This window comes from Rhinolophus ferrumequinum, chromosome 4 (genome assembly GCF_004115265.2).
Source record: "Rhinolophus ferrumequinum isolate MPI-CBG mRhiFer1 chromosome 4, mRhiFer1_v1.p, whole genome shotgun sequence".
Lineage (NCBI taxonomy): Eukaryota > Metazoa > Chordata > Mammalia > Chiroptera > Rhinolophidae > Rhinolophus > Rhinolophus ferrumequinum.
Window position 1 is genome coordinate 38,878,762 of NC_046287.1, and position 24,640 is coordinate 38,903,401.

Here is a 24,640-nt window from a genome sequence, read left to right on the forward strand (position 1 = left end):
CTAGGAGTTTTTCAGTAATGTTCATAATCATGACTATAGTTTTCTCATTTATATGGCTCCAAATATCCCCCAACTAAGAAAACGAAAGTCTCCCTGTCAAATATATTTGAGAGCATGTTGTCTTTCTTTTTTTTTCCATCTCATAAAAAGTGAAACTTCTTTTTTAATTTGAACAGAGTTGAAAAGAACCTCAAATTCAGCTCCTATTTTCCCCGCCTCATTTTCTTGAAGAGGTGAGGGAGATTTAAGGTAATGTCCTGTGGAAACTGATGATTTTTATAGGAGTGTAAAAGCTGTCTCAGAATTTTTAGCAGAATCTATGGGGTCTAATTCAGGATGATGGGTAAGTCTCATTTCTTTTACTAAAGTAGCAAAATTAATTGTATTTAGAAGCATCATATGTGGTCAATCTTCAGCCAAGAGTACCAAGCACTTTCTTTCTTTTCGTTTGCATAACAAATGACATTTTCATCAGTTTAAACCTGTCAATGACATTGGAAGTGTCTAAATGGAAGATGCAGATAGTAAGGGAAAATAGGGAGCGTTATTGGCAAGAGATATTCGTATTTTTATCCAGCTGTATGTTTGTATGTTGAATGGAAATGACAAAGGTTCCAAATCCTCCATAGTTCTCAGAATAGAAGAAATGTGTTTCTAGAGTGGATTATATCATTTGATAGAGGAACTGTTTTTTTGTGTGTTTTTTTTTTCATTTTTACTCCAGGACATAAATTTAGATGAACCATTTCCAGGGACCCTCCATGCTCTCTAGAACCATGTGTGGAATCTTTTGCTTCGAAGTGCAACTGGTGAAAATTTGAAAGTAGTTTTAGGATGATTATTTTTGTTTAGGTCCATATTCGTAGAATCACAGACTTTCAGATCAAGACAGGATCTCAAAAATATGATTCATTCTGTGTGATGACTTTTGAGGATCAGCAGGTAAAGGTGCTCTTTTTGCTGTGTTGGTTTTACCCTCCTTCAGCAAGAATCTAGTTAGAAATGAAACAGTACAACTTTGAGGTCCTGCAAATTGAGTAAGCCCAAAGCATTTATAATCTTTATTGTACTGGGTTTGTCTACATTTCCAGTGTAAGTGATTACTTATATAAACATATATGACTAATAATGGAAGGATGCATTACTTTATTTCCTATCACATGGAAAATATTTTGACGCCATAATTGAATAAACATTATTATAAGTTATTTAACCCTGCTCAGTAATATTCTATGCTACCCATCAGAAGTTAAGAATAAAATAATACCTGGGTCACATGTAATATTCAAAATCTTTTTTTTTCCTTCACAATGAGACTTGCTAGAATAATAGGAATAAAATTAAAGACTAAAATACTTCATTTTCTCTGAACCCTATTAATTATAGATTTCCTGACCCTAAGCCCAGGTTTTATACCAGAGTCCAAGAACACAAATATTAGCACTGAGAAATATACAGTAACTGAAAATGCAAGTGAGAACAATATTGTCCATCAATCAGAAAAGTTCATGGATGGAGGTAACCAGGAATAGCTGATTGAAATCACAAAAGGAAAAAGGAAAAAAAAAAAAAAGAAAAAGAAAAAAAAGAAGGAATGAGGAAGAAGCCCTTTTATTGGCATATTATTAAAGTGAAAGTATTTTATTAATGTTCTTTTAATACTGAGAGAGGAAAATATTGTCCACAATCTGTTCTTATCCCCCAAGTCATGGAATTTATAGTTAAAATGTTAGTGACCACAGAAAGTACCCTACAGCAAAAAAGAGAGTAACATTCAAGATTTGACCGAAATGCTCGAAATGATTCTGAGGGTGAATATTCTATGTTAGAATCATAAGATTTGCAAATATTCCATTTGGCTAAATCTTCTTATTGGTCTTGACCCAATCATGTCCTCCATTTCTTTTTCTATTGAAAAACCAGTAGCATGCTTCCTGACATTTGTAGAACTGAACAAATAATTGCATATTTATATTAAAAGGTATGAGGTAGGAGAAATTATATCACATCTATTTTTGGCACAGATGCTCAATTTCCTCAATACTATCTCATTTTTTTAAATATTGGACACTTGGTCCAGTATTTATTTTTATAAATGAGTTAAGGTCTTTGTTTAAAGTCCTTTTTTAATGGAGAACAGAATCAGTGCATTTTAAGGTACATTTTTACAACATGAGTAAACGAGATGAGAGCTGGTTTTGAAAACCCAGTTTTGACATCAGGTTTAAATCACTCTTTTTAGAGGAGGATGCTTTCAGAAAGGATGCTTTTTATTGGGACATTAAATAGTAATGTGTTGAGTTTGGAGGGATACTGAAAAATGAGGAATAGAGGCATCTATAATAATTGTATGGATGACTATGAACATCCAGCTCAGGACTAGTATAACATCACCAACAAAGAGTATTAACCATGCAACGACACGCGTCAGAAAAGTCTGCAGAGGGTATCTAAGGATATTAGCGTATCATCAGTGCCCCTTTCTAGCTCTCCTTCCCATTACTTTCCCCGGTGCTCCATAATCTACCACCCATCTTAACTCCTTCAGCTTTGTGGAGAAAGCACAGTAAATCTTCTAATGAGGGGAAATCATGCTACATGAACAAGAAGACTTCCAATGAAGAGGAAAAAACCTGGAATCATTTAGTCAGGAAAAAAAAACCCTCCCTTTTGAGAATGGTGCTGTTCCTTAGGTCACAGCTTCCATAATGAGCAGTGAGTTCAGGTGGGGTTCAGAGAGCAGGCTTTCTGAATTACTCCTTTAGAAAACATTGTATTTTTCTTTTTAATCAAATGTGAAAGCAATGTGCTTGAAACACATTTACGTTTGTGACAAATGTGCCTGGTGCCACACGTTGCATTGCTTCTTACTGTCATGTTCACCCTCTCCTCCCGTCTCTCCATGCATTACAAAGTCTGAATAGAAAGTGGCCAAGAAACTAGATTTCAATTCTCCCATTAGCCAATTTAACTGTATAGATGTAAGTATTTTCAAACGTTTACAATGAGAACTGTTATTGCTATAGAAGTCTAAGTAATTTTCTGTTCTAAAGATTTGTAAAACTATTGGTCCAATAGGATGACTTAGTTGAGAATAAAGTAAAATGATGAGAGATTCAGATCAGCAAGAGAAAATAGATCTTATCTAGAAACATGTAGTTATACATTTCCTCTGCTGCGCGAGAAACTGACATTTTAAATGTCTGCTGTCTGACAACGGTGGTCCGACATCGCTACAGGGGCGAGCCGGCGTATTAGTGCCACATTCACCTTAACTTTGCCCCAGGCCATTGACTAGCAAACTGCACATTTGACCTTTGTTCTACAGATATTTTCAAACAGTGTGCGAGGCACTGATTTTAATTTCGGTTCTGTGTTATGTGTGGACTGACTGTAGGGGTAAAAAAAAAAAAATCAATACATGTCATTAAATAAAGAAATGTGTGGTCTGAAACAATCCACAGAGAAATGTTCCTTTTGCAAATAAGATTCTTTCCCAACACTTTTTCAGATAATTAGCTTTGGTCAAAATTAGACATAGTCTCTTTTATATTGTGTTCAATGGAAAAAAAGGAAGGGAAGTGCAATATGTGGCAGTATACATGTTTTAAAATTGAAACAAATTCCCATTAGATGAAGACATAAGATTGAGTGGTATTCCTTTTGAACGTAGCTGTTTCCAGGAACGTCTAATGAAGTGAAATGCAAAGTCAAATGTAGATCAGAGCCATATGCTTAAGTGAAAACAGCCCTTAGAAAATCAGCAAAGTTTGAAACACGTGGTTGCCACTCTTCAAGCCATACGAATGAGAAATGTCAGCCTTATAAATTAAAGCGTAGGTTAGCTTAGTGGATTACTTTGATAGATTATGCTAATGTTACAATATCCAGGTTATAGAATATTATACAGCTATATAAAAATGAGTAAGACTGAAATTTATTAACCTGAAAAATGTCCATGATACATTTTCAAGTGAGAAAACCCAATTTCATGAGTGTGTATAGCTTGGTTCTAGTTTTGCAAAACCAGACCATCTCTATGCCTTCATATCTATTTGTCTGTTTTTAGTCACTTATTAGTGTATACATAGAGGAAGCTGAAGAAAGCACACCAGGCTGTTAACATTGGTTACCCCAAGAGGGAGGCATGTAAACACTATGGAGGAACAGATACTAACTTGTTCTTCACTTGCCTTTTAATTATTTTATTACTCAGAAACAGATGTTATTTTTATTATTAAAAATTAAAGTCAATTATTATGATACAGCCAATTGGAAATGTTGCTCAATTGTACAGTAGTAACTGGGTATTTCTATGTCAACTGAACAAAGAAACGACATTTTCAGGGTGAGTTGCATTTTCTTTCTTTCTTTTCATTTTTTTTTTTTTTTGCCACGTGACATATCAGGGGACCTTTCTGGCACTGCTGGCCTCCAGGGCATGAGAAGCAATGAAGCAATAACTATGCTGGTCCATGTTTCTCTCTTGCCTTCAGTAAGCTCTAGGCAAACAAGGCCATAAGCAATGAATGATCAATTGTGCTACAGACAGCCTTTTTCCTCTTTGCCATGCTAGCACAGTGCACAAAGCTGTTCATTAGCCAATTATCAGAACTTACCCAACTCCCTGCTTCCTCACCAGACCACCTAGACTGGTAGAAATGTACAGATAAATCCTGTCTAAACACACTGCTTTTTGAGTGCAGATTTTGGCGGGAAGAAGTATGTATCTGCTTTTTAGTCTACCTGTCTACTACGTGTGTTCTGTTAAAAGTGTGGTACTTTCCGTGCAATTTTAAAAACAGATGGAAATAGTCATCTATATAGAGTCATTCAACTTTGATTTGTCAAACATCCAATATCAGCCCTACATTGCTAAGATATGGCATTTTTAATTAATTAGTTAATTAATTAAACAAAAATGTTGAGGTTTGCATTGAATAAATGCCCGACTAAATAATTAACTTCGTCATTTTTCACAAATCTTTTCACTTCTCTGATACTCATTTTCCTGAAGGAAAATGAGTGTGTTATATATATATATATAATGTGTTAATTATACACACTATATTGTAAAATAGTGTTATACAATATAGTGTTATATTGTACAATATAGTGTTATATTGTATAACACTATATTATACAATATAGTGTGTATAATTAACACACTTAATTATAAAATAAGAGTGTTGGACTAAGTCATTGGTTCCCAACCCTGGCTACACATTAGAACCTTATAGGAAGCTTTCAGAAAAACCGAGATGCCTGGGTCCTACCCCAGACCAATAAATGTTAATGTGTGAGGGAGAAATGTGGGTGTACAGTTTACATGTTTCCTTAGTGATGTTAAAATTCAGTCAGGACAGAGAGCTTCTAGAACAGATGATCTCTAATTCTCCTTTTAACATTTTTTGTAACATAGTATATCTGGGCTATATTAATTATGCTAGCTATCATACAAAGCAGTGTTCCTAAATATTAATGTGTCAGTACATATTAATTTCAGCATCACATATATAATCTGTCTTGAGCCTGTGTAGTAGAATGTGGCACAGCTTGCGGCCCTGGCCTTTACATATCTTCCATTTTCTAATGCAACACTCCAGGAAGATCTTTCAGCTATTTCTCCACAGTCTAGGGATAGATCTCCTCATTTAAAGTTTCCCAAGTCAACTATGCTCTTGAAGGACTTTAAATTATCATTATCATTTTAAAACTGTATTTTTTGTAGAAACTTCTAATTTTGGAAGCTGTTAAAAACTAACATTAATCTGAGGCCAATTCAACAAGAATTTGTTGAGTGCTTTTTGGGTATCAAAATGTGATCCAGGAGCATCCGGGTAGCTCAGTTGGTCAGAGCATGATGCTCTTAACAACAAGGTTGCTGGTTTGATCCCACATGGGCCCCTGTGAGCTCCACAGCTCTATTGAAACAACTACTTGACTTGGAGCTGATGCGTCCTGGAAAAACACAGTTAAGATAAATACAAGTTTAAACAAAAAGATATGATCAAAACACTAGGGATAATAAAGAAGACGTGGCTCTTGCCCTTAGTGAACAGCCCCTTATCAGTGAGGAAGACAAACAGAGGAATAATAATACCAAAGAGCCATGGTGGTAAAACAGATGCCAAGTGCTATGTGAGAAATAGGATGAACCAACCAAAATGCTGCAGGGCTTGGTCAGACAGGGGTTAAAGAGGAGATAGGGTTTAAACTGGATGTTCAAGGGTGGGTGGAAGGTTAGGAGAATGAAGTAGGGGGAAAAGGCAGTTCCCTGTAGAGGAAATTGCATGTGTTAAACTTGGAATCTTATCCAGTAAATATTGAGATATGAAATATACAAAGTCAGACAATTAAGTTTGCGAACTCATCCTAGAAAAAGTGCTACATACCTCATTGCTGAATATCACTATGGTCACCTTCGAAATACTCCCCTTGGGAAGCTATGCACCAACGCCAGTGCCTTGTCTACCTTTCAAAGCAATTTTGGAACTCTTTGTGGAATGGTCATCAGAGCTGTCATTTTATTACCCTTGATGTCCTGAATGTTATCAAAATGTCTTCTTTTCAATATTCCCTTTACCTTCAGGTAAAGAAAGACGTCATTAGGAGCCAGATCATGTGAGTAGGGAGGGTGTTCCAAGGCAGTTATTACTTTACTGGCTAAAAACTCCCTCATAGGCAGTTCTGTGTGAGCTGGTACATTGTCGTGATGCAAAAGTCATGAATTGTTGGCGAAAAGTTCAAAAGCTAACTTTTTCACGAAGCTTTTCAGCACTTCCAAATAGTAAACTTGGTTAACTGTTTGTACAAATTCATAATGAATAATCCCACTGATATCAAAAAAAGGTTAGCAACATCGGTTCAATAAGTTCACGAACTTAATTGCCAGACCCCGTAAGTGTGTGGTTTTTGCTTGGGTGTGAGAGGGTAGGGAAGGGGCACTGTCATAGGAGACTAAGGGCAAAGAGTAGAGTGATGATGTGCCATAGTAAGACACTGGACCTGCATTGTTAGAATTTTAGAGCAGGGACATGATATGGCTGATTTGTAAAGCTAATTCTTGTAACAGCTTGGGGCATGCAGTGAAGGGAAGATGGATGGGCAAAACTAGAGGCAGACTCTCATTTGTTAGACTATTGCAAACCCAAATGAGAAATTATGAATCTGTATGTGGTCCTGACACATTGGCTTTGAATAAATATTCTGTCAAGGAATGATTTCCTTTAAAAAAAATATATATATATATACACACACACACACACACATATACATATATATATATACATGTATATGTATATATACATATATATGTATATGTATATATATATATTTTTTTTTTCAAACGGTTACTCTTGGTGATTGTATTTGATTTCTGTATTCTGGAGATGTTTTAAAACCAAGATGAGCAACTGGCATATGTAACACTGTCCCTCATGGATAATTAGCTGGAACTTCTAACGTCTCCCTGCAGTTGTTATGCTACTAATTATAAATGGAAATATTCTCATGACTGTAGAAAAATCATTGTGTGGATATAGTCACCCTTCCAGCAACCTAATTTTTGAATCATCCAAAGAATGTTTTATTCATTGAGACATTTCATGTAGAACTGGAAAAAGAGGCATGGTGTGTTGTAGATGGAGTATTGAGCTGGGAACTGAAGTGTGGATTCTTGTAACAAGACCAACATTAATTGGCTCTGTAGATAAATCTTTTTGACCTCACTATAGCAACTAGTGTTTTAACTCCTTCATTTCCCCCCAATTATTATTTTTTTCCTGCCTCCAATGTAGATCCCCTGTGCCTTCATGCAATGACATTTTGCAATACTACTCTTCATTCCTGTGTCCTAAAGACTTCTAAACACAGAATATAGAGTTCCAAGTAGGATCTCCCCTCAAATTTTAGTCCTCACAAACCAAACCTTATCTCATCATTCACATAGACTTTCTTCCATTATTTTACTCTCAGAAAATTTGCTCCAATGCTAACCACTCTACCTGCTTTCAGTTTGTGATCCATCTATTATTCATTTGCTTTTCCTATCTTTGTATTAACGAAGAGACTAAATTATGATGTAATAGCAAAACAACCCCAACCTATCATTGTTTTGGACACACACACACACGCACAACAAAAGTATTTGTTAGCAGCCTATGCCCACTTCAAACCAGCCACGGGCACTGTTCAAGGTCTCCTGGCTTTAAAGCCCCAGAATGACAGTAACCCACGTGTGACGTATTGCCTGTCATCACAGGAGAAGGAAACGGAAGCTGGCAAAGCCACACTGGCAATAAAAGCTGAAGCCTGGAGGGAACATATATCACTTCTGCATACATTTACCAGACTCCAGAGCTAGTCCCATAACCAAAGGTAGCGTTAAAGGGGCTTTGCGCCCCGAAGGTAGAGAATTGGGATATTTGGGCACCAGCTAATGACACCATACTCTTGTTACTGCCTTCCCTTTCACACACAGATATTTTCAGTTCTCTTCCTCTTTCAAACAAGCACACACACAAAGAAAACTCTCTTAATTTTTCTTTTTGAGATTCTCCACTTCCAGTTTCTCACCCTCTGTTTAATGCTCATGATACTGAAAATATGAAGTCTATTACCCTATTTCAAATGCTTTAATTATTATATTAGTTTGCCAGGGCTGCCATAACAAAATACCACAGACTGGGTGGCTTACATGACAGAAATTAATTTCTTCGCAGTAATGGAGGCTATGAGTTGAAGATCAAGGTGGTGACATGTTTGGTTTCTCCTGAGGCCTCTCTTCTTGGCTTGTAGGTGGCACCTTCTCACTGTGTCCTCACATGGTCTTTTCTCTGTGTACATGCGCCCCCTGGCATCTCTTTTCTTATTAAGACAAAGTCATATCAGAGTGGGACCCACATGACCTCATTTAAGCTCATTGACCTCTTTCAAGTCCCCTCTCCAATTACAGTCACATTGACGATTATAGTGTCAGCTAATGAATTTTAGGGGGCCACAGTTCAGTCCATAACAATTATGATCACTGCATATAAAGGACGTTTTCAGTATTTTACTTAACCTCTCATAGTGGCATTTTGTGCTGTGGAGAATCTCTCTAACTTCAAAATCCCTCATTCTTTTTCATTTTCATTGCTCTCTAACATTAAAGTTTTTCTCCTTTTGCTCTTTCTACTTCTGAGTCCTTTCGGCTTTTTCCGACTGCATGTTGTTTACCTGAGAGATTTCATCCACATTCATGACTTCAATCACCACCTCTGTTGATGATGAATCTCACATCGCATGTCCAGTGCAGTGCGTTCCAAGGTCACATATCCAACAGCAAACTTCCATGGTATTCATGGTTTTTGTACTGGCAGCATCAGCAGCATCTGGTGCTTCCTTGAAATGTAGAATCTTGTCTCACCCCAGAACTATTACACCCAAATCTGCATTTTGGCAAGATCTCCAGATGGTGTGACACATATTAAATTTGAAAGTAACATTCTGTTTGATTTTTCTTTCTGGATGTTCCAAAGAAATCTCTAAGTGAACATGTTAAGAATGGAGTTGATTATTAATTAGTTTTCACTCACTTATTCAATAGCTGTTTATTGAGTCTGCTATATGCCTTCACCATTTCTTTAAGATCTATAGCTGTGAATGAAACAAACCAAAAAAAAAAAGGAATCACTAACTGCCTAAGTCTTTTTTGCTAGAGCAGGGTGACAGATGAGAAACAATAAAACTTAAGTAAGTACATTACATTCTAAAATAGTGATAGGTACCATGGCAAGATGACAATATTGGATAGGATAAATATAGTGTAGGACATTGAGAAGGTGATATTTCCTTTTCTTTATTTTTTATCTTAGTGAATGACTGCAACCCCTTCAGTCATCAGGAAGTGCGTGTGTGTGTGGGGGTCGGGGGGTAGACAATTAGAAGTTACCTTAAAAGTTTTCCTTTACCTGTCAATTCTAGATTCCTTGTGTCTTTCAAACCTATCGCTCTTCATGATGCTCACTGGCAGGTTTTTTTTTTTTTCTTCACATCCTTGTATTTTCTTCCTCTGAACATACAATATTCTTTCCTCTTTACCTTTGCTTATCCTGGTTTTGTTGTTATTGTTGTTTGCTTGTTTGTTTCTGCATGGAACACTAAAGTGTTAACCTTGTTTCATAAATATTTCCTGATTTCTTCTTTGTCCTCACTTGTGGTATTATTGATACTGTATTGTTATTGTGGATCTTCACCAGAATGTGCATTCTTAGAAGGCAGGAACTGTCTCGGTTAGCTGTGAATTCCTACTGCCAATGCAGAGCTTGGGACTCGATAGTGTTTCATACTGTGACAAATTATAGAATGAGTAGAAATCTAGGATATAATCCTTTCAGAGAGAACACATGCAGAGGCATCGAGATGTGTTTGGGGAACAGCAAGTATCTCACTTTTGTGGCACCCTAATGTATGGTTTGGGGTACTGGTCAATTTGAGGTGAGAGGGTGTCTTAGATGTCTTTCCAAGAAATTTGGATTTCATGATGCAGAGAATGAAGAACCATTGATAATTTTAAGCAATTGATTGACATAATCTGTGGAATAGAAGATTTGAATTTTACAAGGTGGCTTTCATGGAGGATGGGAGGTGATTGATTGTTCAGGAGATTAGAGATATGTAATCCTTGTGCAGTCATTCCAGAGAGAGAAGATAAGAGCTTCGACTAAGGCCATTGCAGTAGTCCTGGGAAAGGGGAATGCAAAAGAAAGATGTAAAGCTTTTCCATTAAGATCTATTGGTTGTGAAGGGATAAATGAAACAAGGGTGCCATTTACCAAGATTGGAATAGGAGGTGTGGATTCCATAAAAAAATACCTATTCAGTTTTACACCATCAATTTGGAGGTCTCAGCATTGCAGCCATTTGTGCCAAGGGTCTTCATTTTTATAAGACTCTTTGATTCCAAATAGGTGGTCATTTACAAAAAAAAAGTGAATGGATTCAGGATATGCCTTTCCATTCATTGACCTCTACCTCTCTAGGAAAGAACCAATCAGCTTCATCAGTATGTTTTAGTAGCTGTAACATGAGAATTGATTTTTATCCATGCATTCCAGTTAGTAAGGATGTAGCATCACAGAGGGCCGTATTTTCCAGTAGAGAAAACTGTCTTAAGGTATAAATAAGTAGTTACTATGCCAGCTAGAGAACAAAGCTCCTTTTCTTAAACTGAGCATAAGTTAGGGTTGAGTCAGATTTATGCTTTCTGCCACCTTTTTGTTATCACTTGTCTGGTCAAGCTTTGCTAAAAATTTGGTTAAATACTCATCAAACACTTGCTATGGGAACTCCTGATCTTTTCTGTGATTTAAGGTATTGCATATTTGAAAATTACAGTTGTCCTTCCTACAAGTTAATGGTTATTTACAATTCCAGCAGTTGTCAAAAATAAAATAGCTCTTTGAAAACCAATAAGAGAGAGAATTATAAAATAAATACGGTTGAACATCAGTGCTGTCAAAATCATACTTAATTTTTAAAGTGGTTATTTCAGCTGTAATATAATATATAGCCACCTCTCCTAGTTGATCTCATTTTTAAATAAATTATTATTTTTTTAATTTCATAGAGAGATATAATTTCATAATTGCTACATTTCAACTACTCATGCCATGAATTTCTGAAGCTGACCTTCCAATCTTCCCTACTCCTACCCCGCCCTTCTAGTCCAGAAATTATCTCCTCTGTATCAAGCTAGTGGCTTTGCTTTCTTTTTCTTTTTTTCTAAAACATACGTTTGTATAAAAAAAATCAAAACTAAAGTGTCTGGGACTTGGTCTTTGAAATGCTAAAACTCAAGTTCTTGGCACCTCAAAAGTCTTGGTTTTAAAATTTAAAAGTCTTGGCTTTCTAAAAACAAAAAACATAAAAACAAATTGCTTTTGTGTGGAATTTTCCATTTCTGTACTTGATCAGGGGAGGGGAGTAGAGTGAGAAGAAAAAAACTTAGTTAATATATTAAATGTTATTCCTTCCAATAACTTTTATTTTCATACTTCTGAAATATGTTACATATCTGGGCTTTGTCTTATTTAGGAAAGACATATTACTTTATGTTCTTAGATACCAAAGAATGACCCAGATAGAAAAATCAATCTACTGAACTTTAAATTAGTAAGCAATCAATTAGCATGTTATAAATCTCTGACATTTCTATATGGAAAAGGAAGTAATTAGTTATCACTGTGGTTTAGATGTCAGGAGCTAGTGAGGGCTTTAGGGAAGCTAAATGAAGTGTGTGTGAGTGTGTGTGTGTGTGTGTCTGTGTGTGTAGTATTCATAATTCTTAGAACTGGAGTTATACAAGATTCATACCCAGTGATAACTTTTTTTCAAAAGAATTAATTTTAATACTGGTGTTCTTTTGTTTTTAAATGTAGTTTTTATCTTGAGTGTTAGAAAGGTTAGAAAAAAATCTGAAAATAAGTAGAGGAAACAAAAAAGTTGCATTCTAAACATTTTACATAACAAATTATGTCATTTATATTGGAATTTGTTATGGATTTTGGTTTTAATTGTTTTCTTTTTTTTTTTTTTTCCATTCAGAGAATTTATCAACAGCCTTCGACTGCACAGGACATTTTATGGGGCCCTAGCTGATCAGCTTTGTGTTAATGACTTAGCCGCTGCTGATGGACTGCCATGCTGGAATGGAGAAGATATAGTAAAAAGGTATTTTACGTGTAGTGGTCTGTGAAAACATAATGGCTACTTTCATCTTTGCTTTCTTTCCCCAGATCTTGAATAGATTACTACAGTTTTACCTTTGTCATACAGGTTGGAATATACATTAATTCCTCTTTCTCTTTAGTTTATTAAAAATAAATGTTCTCTATTTGACATTTTAGAAATATAATAGCGTTCCGTGATGTATTGAAAGTTCTCTCTTCTACCTATCTATGCCTTATCCCAAAATCCTACTTTTTTAATCAAGTGTTAGTTGCCTTCTATTTAATGTGTCTCGTTTATCAATTATCTTATTTTTTAAGTTCAACTTTCTAAGTATTAGAAAGTGAGGAAATTTGGCGAAATGTGATACCTGTACAAAGATTCATTGATATATGGATTTGTGAATCAGCAGTAGTAATATGTCTGTCATACAAGTGTCACTTTGAATGTGTGTGTGTGTGTGTGTGTGTGTGTGTATCTATGTAAGAGTGGGGACACTTTTATGTAAGTATGTTTGAAGCATTGTTTATTGGTGTGTTGTCAATTGTTCCTCAAGCTCAGGAGTGAAAATTTAACTTTTACCTTTTTCCTCACTTCCTTTTCCTTTGCTTCCTATAACTGATTATACTCTCAAGTAATACCTTACTTGGGAAAGTCTTAATTTCTCCCTCTGTAATACGTACCAGTGGTCAGTATAATTGGCTGGGAATTAGTCCTTTGATTTTCCAGTGCTGATGATTATTATAGAGTATAGGCTTGTATTGCATTTGGATTTGAATGTGTTAGTGTATTTTATTTTGAGCAATGTACGAAAAGAAAGATAAGAGTGTTAAGCTTTGTGATTTACAAATACGCATACTCCACGTGCAGATAGGTGCTTGAGTTACCACAAGAGTGATGAGTTCATTTAAAATGTCATGTAGCAAATAAAATTACTATGATAAACATATACTGTAATTAATTTTAATATAAATTTATATAATAAAATTTATTGGCATAATTTTTGGTGATCATATTCATAACAGTTAAAGGTTATACTCCTGGTATAATGAATGATTAATTTGCTGTTTATATCTGAATATCTCATAGAGATTCTTAAATTTCATAGAAAAAATATTGAAGACAGGAACTATAATTAAATTTAAATAAAATAGTTGACTGACATGACAGATCCTCTTTTTTCATTATGCCTTTTGGGTACCGAATGTATTTTCTAAATGGATCTTTCTTGCCTTTACTGAGAGAAGTCATAGTATGCATAATACTTTGCGTGTAGTATTATAGTATATATGTCAATAAAAGTTCTGCCACTTACATCTAGTTACTACATTCTATTTTGACTTATGCCTATCTTTTCACCTTGTTGAAGCTGGAATTTAATTTTTTTGGTGTATTAACAATTTTTATACAGGAACTAATGAGCATCTCATGGTAATGAATGAATGGTTTAGTATGTAATGTAAATAGATTTGATACATTGCATTATATCATTTGATTCTAGAGCTGTAAGAATCTTAGTTTTAATTTGTCCCACTGCTCTCTGACTGTTTAGTCTGGGGTTTGTCTAATAGGAAATACTGTTGGAGAAATCAATGATTTGAGAAAACTTTTTAGAGCGATAGTATTTTCAACTTCAAAAACATATTTTCTTCTATCTACTATATTTTTTAAGACCTCATTCATGGTTTCTGAATAAAGAAAGGTGATCTTTAGCAAGAGTTCTCTACAGAGTGTCCACAGTTCTGATAAAGATAGTGAGTGACTCTCATTATTCTCATTTGCTTCCAGCTCTTGTCTCCCCTTGGCTGGACACCCCGGCCTCCTGTATGTCAGCCACTTCCAAGTGTGCTGTGGGACTCTACTGTCCTGTGAACATCTTTCTGCCTCATCACATTAACTGACATTTTCCCTTCCTTGAGGATATTTCTTCTCTTTCATTCCTATCTCATCGATCCTCACCCAACTTCACACCCACTGACTCACCTCACACCCTGGCACCTCACCACCATCTCTGGGCTACTTCTAAAATGAACATTTTTCAGCCCTGATTATTTTCTAATAGTCAGATAAGGTTTCACAAGCATTATCTCATTTAGTTCTCCCAAAACTTTACTCCCTAATGTTCCAAAGTAAGTTGATTGGGTGCTGTCTTTCTTCTATTTGATTGTGAGGAAACTCTCATGTGTACTTTGACTTTTTAAAAATATAATTCATATTGTAATTTCTATCATGGCTTAGTCAATTCTCTATATAAATTTAGAAAAGGATATTTTCTTTCAATGAAATGGCAATGCTAAAATCTAAATATCTATCATATCTGCTTGATTGAGTGTGGTATAATCACCATGGAATATTATCTGGCAGTCAAAAAGGATGCATATTTATATCTGCTAATGTAGAATAATTTCAAATAATTATCAAGTAAAACAGTTAAAATAGAATATTACATATTTTACCAACAGATTTGAATAAATAATTTTAAAAAAGCAATGATATTGGTTCTGCATAGAATACTTCTGGAGAGTTACATAAAACCTGCTAATATACTTAAAAGTGCTGGAAGACCTTTTATTTTTTTTAATTTGCATTGATTTATTTACATTTCATGAAAACATGTTATGGTGACTTTAATATTATGGAGCATTATTGTTTTTGTAATTTGTTTTGAAATACAAGTGCTATTTTTACATTCAATTTCCAACCAATTCTGATTTTCATAGTAATTTTGTGATATACTTTTGTCAAAGCATTAATGGATATGGTTCAATACAGAGCTATTGAATTTATCTAAGAAGGCTTCAATATAAAGGCAAGTCCTGATGAATGTTACAATCTTGAATTATTAACTACTTTTTCCTTGAGGAAAAACGAAGTATAACAATGATCAGTTACAGCACTAAGATCCTCATATAAGGTGTTCATTTCAGAGAACTGCAGTTAGTTAAGATAAATAATGCCATTGAATTTTGAAGAAATAAATGCCAAGTGAATGTATACCACATTTGGGGATGATAGAGATTTTTCTTTTTTTATGGTGGGTTTTAATACTCACCAAGTTCATTCCAAAGGAATTCTGCCAAACTCATTAATAGGATAAATTGGTGGCCAAGATTGAGTCTATTATTCATTATAAGAGCGAACTGATTATTTTGGCAGGATTTCTTCTCCTGAAGGCATTTTTAAGTAAATGATTGATAAGATTATTTATGTGCACAGACATGCTGACTTGAATATAGGAGAATCATTCAGATTGTTTCAATATTATGACAATCCTATAAAATTAGGTGAAATCACCTTTCTGCTCATCAAAAGAGGTGGAATTCTTTTGTGATTATAGATGAAAATAAATCACATATCTGTGATATATAAGGAGTGTTTAGTTCATGAAACAAAATCTATTTTGATTCAAATGATTTTAAAGACTGCATGCATACCATGTACTGTACATCAGCATCAAGGTCAATAGTTCAAACAATTTTTGATTTGAGATTAAAATGTATTGCTGAAATCCATGTAGTCTGCATCTTTTAAAATTCCTGTTATCTGCCCCTCCTGTTTCTTCCAAAATTGTTCTCTGGAAGGCATGTCAGTCCCTACTCTGTTCTCAGTTCTCTGTGAATGCAAATTGATTGTTTGATGGTTTGTACTCATCTTTCTGAGTATTGAAGTTCAGGAGACAGCTACTTAATTACCTGGGCTTTCTTTTCCCTTTTGATTAATAGATAATCCAGTAACTCTCCCTCAGTCTCCAGGAATTTATGACTTCCACAACAATTTTTTAAGCTAGGGCGTAGCTGTTAAGTATCCTAGTAAAATTAATAATCCACGTGATTTCTACTTTATCTTGATTTAGTTAATGTTCCTTAATGCTTCTTCAGACAGTGTTTCTTCGAGAACTCCTACCATAAGGTGCCCCTTCTCAACATGTTATGACTGAATTTGTAAAACTCAGATAAAAATATAGAACCTTAGAAATTGCTGAGATTTTTATACTTATCTATCAGCAGTTTTCTTTCCACCCAGGCAATTACATTTTTCCTGGCCGTACATTTTTTAACCTCATTTTTTTTTTCTTTTATCCATTATCTATCTGGAAGCTACTTCATCTTCTATCTTTCTTTTTCTTCCTGAACTTGTGCATTCAATTAGATTTTATTTATATATATTTTTAATCACCTGACCTAGTTTGCAAATGTTATGGACTACATTTTAAAAACAATCAGGTCTCAGAATTTTTTTAACATTTCATTAATGTATCAACTAGATGCTTGTACTGTGTTGCTTGTGCAAAGGCAGTATGTTTTCCATGACTTAAACTCCAGTCTGTTTTCTACTTCTTTTTTTTTTACTTGTAATTTCTACTTATTCAATTAGGTTTCTAATATTGTTGAACTATACCTTCTTAATAATCATCGTTGTTTTCATACCTATGAGCTATCTTATTTGGTTCAGAACTGAAAGGTGTTTGAAAGGTGTGATTAGAAGCCATCCCACTCCTACCCCATCACAGCGATGGATCATGGACCTTGAAATTCCCATAGCTAATGGAATAATTTTCAACTAAATCATTTTCTCCGTGCAACTGTATATACAGCTTTTCCAAACTCCCACAATTAACTTGTGTCGCCGGGGAATGAATCCCCTTATTTGTATTTTGTTGTAATGTCCAAATCCATCATTACACCTATAATACTTTGTGCATGTAGTTATATGCCATATATATCTTCTTTGTTCTTATCTACTACAATTTCTTGTATAACAGAGCTCCTATATTATTTGAGAGGCCAAGACTGATTATTATCATTGAATTCCTATCAGTAATTTTTTCAAGATACTTGAGGAAAAGTAATTTTTATTTTTTATAAGTGTCAGTGAGCACTCAGAGATATGGGGATTTTGGATGTGGGTTAGTGATAACCCTTTGGTGGGTACTATGTAGGTCCAAAATGAAATTGAGTGCCTGAAAAACGAGAAGAAAGGAGATGGATCATAAAAGCTTCTACCTGCGCTGATGGACTCTGGATGCTGACTTTTTCTTTTCTTTTTTTTTTTTTTCCCCTGACTTAACCTTAAAATCCTGCATGTCTCATTGGGTATGCTTCCATAGACATTTTTGTGAAACGAGAGTCTAAAGAACTCTAAGAAGCTCATGTGTTCTGGGTTAGAGACATATTAGATGTGATTGTCTTTATCACAGTTGAAGCACTTGGGTTAGGGGTGGGTAAAGTGCCAAGGTCTGCCCAAGGTCAAAAGTCTGAGTTTACAATCATCAGTCAGGGAAGAACTGAAACATTTCTGTTGTTTTGCGACAGAAAGAAGAAGTGTGGTTTATGTATATTATAAGGTCCTGTTGAATTCATCACATTGTAGAATATGCATTCTAGGTCCAGTGGGGCAAGCTCAGGGAAGGGTGATGCATCAGGTTTTTTAATGAACATAAAATTTTTGGAGCTTTTGGCTGTGTGCTCTTTCTGCCTTGCTCTAGTACATTTGCTTGCCTGGAATAGTTTTCTCATAGTTTGGGTCTATAGAAAATAATATAGTAGATGGTAGCAAGGGGATGCACATTTTACCAACTTTGCTCTAAGTCCTGATATCCCAAACAAATATTAAAGTCTTGGAAAATATCCATCCTTCTCAGGTCAATATAAACATTTTGGTCCTTTCTAAAAATGTTCCATTAATTTGGCAGTAATTACATGGTATCTCATCTGCTGAACTAAAAAGTTCCTTTTTAATCTTTCTTCACTGGCTTATTGTAAGGCTTAGAAGTCAGTGTCTCTTGTTAAACATGTAATCATTACATTCAGGGAACGGAACTCAGAAAAGTGAAAACAGAAACTGTTTCATTAAACTCACTCAGAAGACTGCTTTTACCTTATCACTAGAATGAAATCATGGCCAATTCTCAGAATTTTTTTGTCACTACAGTGGTTCCCCCCTTATCTGCAGTTTTACTTTTTGTGGTTTCAGTTATACAAGGTTAACTGTGGTCTGAAAGTATTAAGTGGAAAATTCCATATATTTTGAGAGAGAGAGACACCACATTACATAAATGTTGTTACAATATGTTGTTATAATTGTTCTATTTTATTATTAGTTACTGTTGTTAACCTCTTACTGTGCCCGATTAATAAATTTATCATAGGTATGTATGTATATATAGGAAAAACATAGTATATATAGGGTTCAGTACCATCTGCAATTTCAGGCATCTATTGGGAGGTCCGAAATGTATCTGGAATGGATAATGGGAAACTGCTATATTAGTGTCTGAAGGGCAATTCATTTATTATCAGTCCCAGAAACAGTCCAAAGTTAATAATCACATTCAGTCCCATAAAAGTCTAAATTCAGTAATGAAAATATCTAGTCCAACTTATTCAAAACTCTGACCATCACTTATAATGGTTGTTTCTCCCCTTCCCCAGTTAGGTATTGCTTTAGTCTAGGAGGCTTTTAGTGGGAGTTGAACAGCCTCAGGACCATGTGACAACCATGTGCTGTCCTGTCCTCTAACCAGTGTTACTGACGCCTCCATGTTTGGATCTGGAAGTATGATGGTGCAGACGTGAGACAGAAGGAGTAAGACAAAGCAATGCCTTTGTTGACTTACAATTTTGTATCACTCATTAATGTTTCCTAGTTTTGCAGGTATTGAGAGTTAATGTTCTAGGGCTTTTTTTGTGTGCTCAAGACAATGTCTCTCTCCCATACCTCTTCATCTGATGGTAAACCGCCGGCCTCTTTCTGCTGAGATCTTTTGGTGGGGTCCTTTTCTTCAGTACGGTCCACTCCAGACTTTGCTTCTTTCTCTTACTTTTGGTGGAAGTACAGCCTACACCCAGAGCAGCTGCCTCTCTTTCCTCTGACACTAGCCATGGGACTTTAGCTACCAGCATGGGCTGCTTTGTATTTTCTTGGGCACAGATCAACTACCAGCTCTTTTAATCCTTCAAACTCCAAGCATCCCTCAAAGCCTCTATCACTTAGGATGAATGAAAGAGGGAATGCCACAGCAGTCTAACAAGTGTTTTTCAAAGAAATTCTCTCCGTTGGCCTCTTTGACCTCAATCCTTTTATACACTTAAGGTGGATGTCAGGATGAGGGACTCGACATCAGTTGTTAGCCATCTGCTTTTCATGTCTAGTCCCTCAGTTTGGAATGCCATCTATCACCTTGCTCTCAGCTGAAAGGGAAACAGAAAGAGTGCTATTTTAGACTCTTTTTACATGTATTTGGAAGTGGTGGTAGAAGACAAAAAGCTAGATTCCATGTTCAAGATACTGCAGTGGACCCCTGAATGGGGTACAAAAGTGAGTAAGACATTGTTCCCACCTTAGAGGAACTTAGAATCTAAAAATGGGTAGAAAACATGTTTATATTTGTACACAGTAAAACAGACTATGCAATACAAGAGACCCAAAGATTCCCACAATCTTTCAAATAAGGGGGAAATCTCATTTGATTGAGGGGATTTGGAAAGTATTTGCTAAAACAGGTAATATGTTATATGTATTTTCATTTATTCATTTAAAATAACTTTTCTGAAATATTTATGGAGGAGATGAGATGATGTCTGGGATTTGCTATAAAATAATTCAATGAATGGGGGAAGATGGTCATACTATACATAAAACAAGGTTTTTGTGTGTGTGGATAATCATGGCAACTACTATGGGTACAGGGATGTTTATTCTCTGTATTTGTGTATGTTTTAAAAAAATCTATAATAAAATATAATAAATACAAAACCATAATAAGGCATAAGAAAAAATAGCATTGTCAGGTATCTACTCTGTCACATACACTGTTTTAATCACTGGGGTTCAGTGATGGACAAAACAGATATGAGCCATCTCTCATATAAATTAGAATATAGAGGAGATGAACATTGACCACATAATTACAAGTATGATTTGCAAAATCTTTAAGTTTGAATGGAATTTTAATGAGCAGACTTGGAAGCAAGAAACAGAGTGGGAACAAATGTAGTCATGAATGAAGAAGTGCTCAAGTTTGATGGCCAATTAACTGTATTATTTCCATTTGTATGTAATCTTTCAGGTTATCTTTTTTCTTTCTTAACACTCTTTCACTTGAGTTTCATGGGTGTGTCCTGACTACTTAGATTTAAGCCTTTCCTCCTTCATTATAGTCCAGCCATTCATTCAGAAAGCCTGTAAAGCCCAGTGATTAGGAACACTGGCTCAGGAGCCAGGCTACCAACGTTCTCAGTCAAGATTAGTCACTTCCTGGTGATGTAAATTCAGGCACATTCATTAACCTCTAATTGTATCAGTTTCCTTATCTTTAAAATGTGGCTGAAAATATGCCTACCTCACATTTGAGAATTAAATAAATTATCCACGTACACAGTTTAGAACACTAGCTATCACACAGTAAACATTCAGTAATTGTCAAATCTTATTATTGAACCCTATGCTCATCTACTTCAGTAGGAATGAACCCCTGTTGTGTACGAGCTTTTTTCTTCATTAAATGGGTTCTATCATGGATCAGAATACTTCCATTTGGAAAACTAAGACACGTATGAAGGTTAGTATATGAGTTAGAAAAATTAATATTAGGGATTTTGGTTTGGGAACAGGAGAGTCCCTTATTAGTATTTTTAAATGATTATTTTATTGAGTCTATAAGTAGAGAAATGATATCTTAATAGGCAGTTTATCAAATGCTCCAATTGCAGAGAATTAAGATCTGTCTTAATCCCATGCAACGCATTCGTTTTCTCAAGGGACAACTAAAAGTTAAGATACAAAGATAACATTTTACTCCAAGGTGCTAGTTTGGGAATAGTCAGTCACTAGCTGTAGTGTCTTAGAGTTGATCACTGGAAATAAATCTCTGAAGCCATGCTAAATTTTAGTGCATCATAAAACACATTGTTTTGGTGATATGACTATTTTAAGGCTGCTACACTTATAGTCATTTCTCTCCATGCAATGAATTCCCAAAGGAAATACATATTGTAAACAAATTCCCTGGAACGAAATGAGGTTGAACATTAGCCATCACCCTGTGTCTAAACTACTCAGTTTCTCGCCAGACTGACACAGTACACATAAACTATCTTTTAACTTGTTACTTGGTTCATTAGAGATTGTGTATGGAGGGAGATAAAGAAAAATAAAATAAAAGATAGCCAGATAAAAGTTCACTGAAGTGGAAACCTAATGGCCCTTTTCCCATTTGTTTGACACAGAAGTTATCTCTTTGGGGGTACAGATTTCATCACAGTTCCATTTACTGTGACTTCCAGATGGTGTTACTGCAAAACAGCAGTGTTAGGACCTCCAGGATACCTATTCTTACTTAAGCCTGAGCATTGAGCTTACATGTGAAAAATTACTGCCTTTTCAGTAAGATAGGTGTGTTTACTAAACTATAAAGATGGCATGTATTTTTTTCTTAGTCTAGTTTCTGTATTTCCATATCATAGCATAAATTCATCAGGGAATGATTTATTATATTTTAAAATAAAATGCCAGAGAGATGAAAGAGAACAGTCATTTATACATAACACTTTCTTCTTCAAATAGACTTCAGTATAGTCTCATTTATTTTGTAAGAACGGCTCATCAGTTATCAGCACATTTTATTGCCCAACCATCAAAATTCTTATTTTCTGATGCATTCTTCAAAACAAATAAATAAAATTTGCTAGGTACTGTTGAAATGGGTTTCCAAAATCTGATTTGAAATTAGTTGTACATTAATGAATGCAAGATTGGAAGTATATTGATCTTCATGTTTTGACTTGCATGATTAATATAATTACGTATTTCATTGTTCTGGAGATTGTTCCTGAAATGAAAAAAAGTTTTAATTCTTTGTTTTGCTTTGTTTTTCTGGGGAGAAAAATGAATGCACATTTTTTTCTAAGGGTTTGTATAATCCACTGACAAAGTTCTATCTTTAATCAATTTTATATGCAATGGCAGCCACAAAGTGTACATGTTATAAATCTTTGAGGTATCAAATAATAAACCCAAATATCTTACAATCATGAGGGAAATTCATCTGCAGTTTGAAAAGTAGCCTAAAAGTCAGTTCATCCTATAAAGTATAAAACTCTAAACAATGGTTGAGAGAAGGGAAAAAATACAAATACAAAAATTTTCCTCTCTCTACACTTCAGGTTAATGCTTACATTTTAATAACATGTCTATAGTATTATGATAAAAAAAGTTATTTTTATTTTAAGAAATGCCTTATAATTCTTGAGTTTCCTCTGTCAGCAGCAGACAACCTGTACCTGTATTGGTACAAAGTTGTGCATTTCTTTGCTCCATTCCATGCAATTCTGACAGGGAAAAAAACCTTCCTTCCTAATAAACTGAAGACTCTTTGCTAGTCTGTCAGGTACCAACATATGATGTGTGATGGTGTAAACATTTTCATATAAATTATGGATATGGGTGAAATACTAGTGCTTTTGTGGATTGTTCTAGGTAGAATCTAGACATTTTTAGGCATATTGTATCAGTAAGTCAGCAGCATTTTAGAATAATACATTTAAATTATTTTGTATCAAAATTTATATCTTTTAGTGAGCATGGAATATTTAAACATGAGTGCTGCATAATTGTAAAAAAATGTAAGGTGATGCCTGCTTGGAATTGAGTCATTGTGACCTAATTTGAAGTCATGCTTCTCAAATTAAGATAATATTTCTTCAGAGGTTAGCAGTGATGCTGTGTACTAGGAAGAACCACAGCATAAATAGAACACCTACTCCTGGAGGGCTTGCTATGAGAGTGGCATATAGTAATGTGTGTGTGTGTGTGTGTGTGGGAGAGAGAGAGAGAGAGAGAGAGAGAGATTGATTTTAAGAAATTGGCTCATTTGATTGTGGCAGGCTGGCAGCCTGGCAATTCTAGCTGAAGGCTTGAGTTCGATGGCCATCTGGAAGTAGAATTTCTTCATCTTCCAGGGACCTCAGCCTTTTTCCTTCAGGCTTTCAACTGATTGGATGAGGCCTACGCATATCATGGAGATACTGCTTTCCTCTAAGTCTACTGTTTTAACGGTTAATCACATCTGAAAAATACTTTCATAGCTACATCTGCACTAGTGCTTGATCAAACTACTGGGTACCATAGCCTAACCAAGTAGACATAAAATTAACCATCACAAGTAGTGTTCTAGGTGACGAATGAAATGGCAAGTTTGTGTTCGGAGCTGATGTCCTGGAGATAGGGTGATGAGGAGGCTGTGCTAGATTAAGTCTTTCTGGAGAATTCACATTTATGCTGGAAATGTGAAAAGATCTGATTTTCCAAGTAGAGAGAAGGTCATGCCTCGAGTGTCTGAGGAACAGAAGGAAAATCGGCATGTGTGCAGCAGAGTGACGTCGGAGGATTGTCTGGAATCAGGTTGTAGATGGGGCAAGTGTCAGATCACATAGTCCAGGGAAGAAGTTTGGATTTTATTCTAGATGCTTTGAGAAGTTATTGGAGGTACCAAGCAAAGACTAATAGCATCTGGATGTTCCATGGAGTGTAATTTTGAATATAAAGTTGAGAGAAAACAAACAGAAACTTACTGTTTCATATTGGGCAATCTGCATGTGGTATGCACGAGAGAATGAAAAAGCGAAAGAAATAGCACATATACTTCCAGAGAATAAAAAGCTATCCAGAGTGAATGGAAATCTGTCACATTTGTGTTGTCTGGGAAACTTAAGTCTTCTCTGCAGAGCAATACATACTGTAAGGAAACCACAAGTACGTGACCACACTGAGGATAAAACATGCACAACATGTATCACAAAGACACTTTTCCCTGGATTGAAATGCTTCCTCAAATAAATTAGAAAAACACTAAAAATCTAATAGAATAGTGGGCAAAGTACGTGAATAGATAGATCGCAAAAATATTATAAGGGGCTAGTAAGCATATAAA

The 24,640-nt window shown here is 35.2% G+C and overlaps 1 protein-coding gene across 1 annotated transcript in view; it reads left to right on the plus strand.

Annotated features, from left to right (window-relative positions):
- Positions 1-24,640, plus strand: part of GPC5 (glypican 5) — a 1,202,777-nt gene that overhangs the window by 288,170 nt on the left and 889,967 nt on the right. The window contains exon 5 of the mRNA XM_033104955.1: positions 12,589-12,714. Coding sequence (XP_032960846.1) covers positions 12,589-12,714 — 126 coding nt within the window. The remainder of the gene's footprint in view (positions 1-12,588; positions 12,715-24,640) is intronic.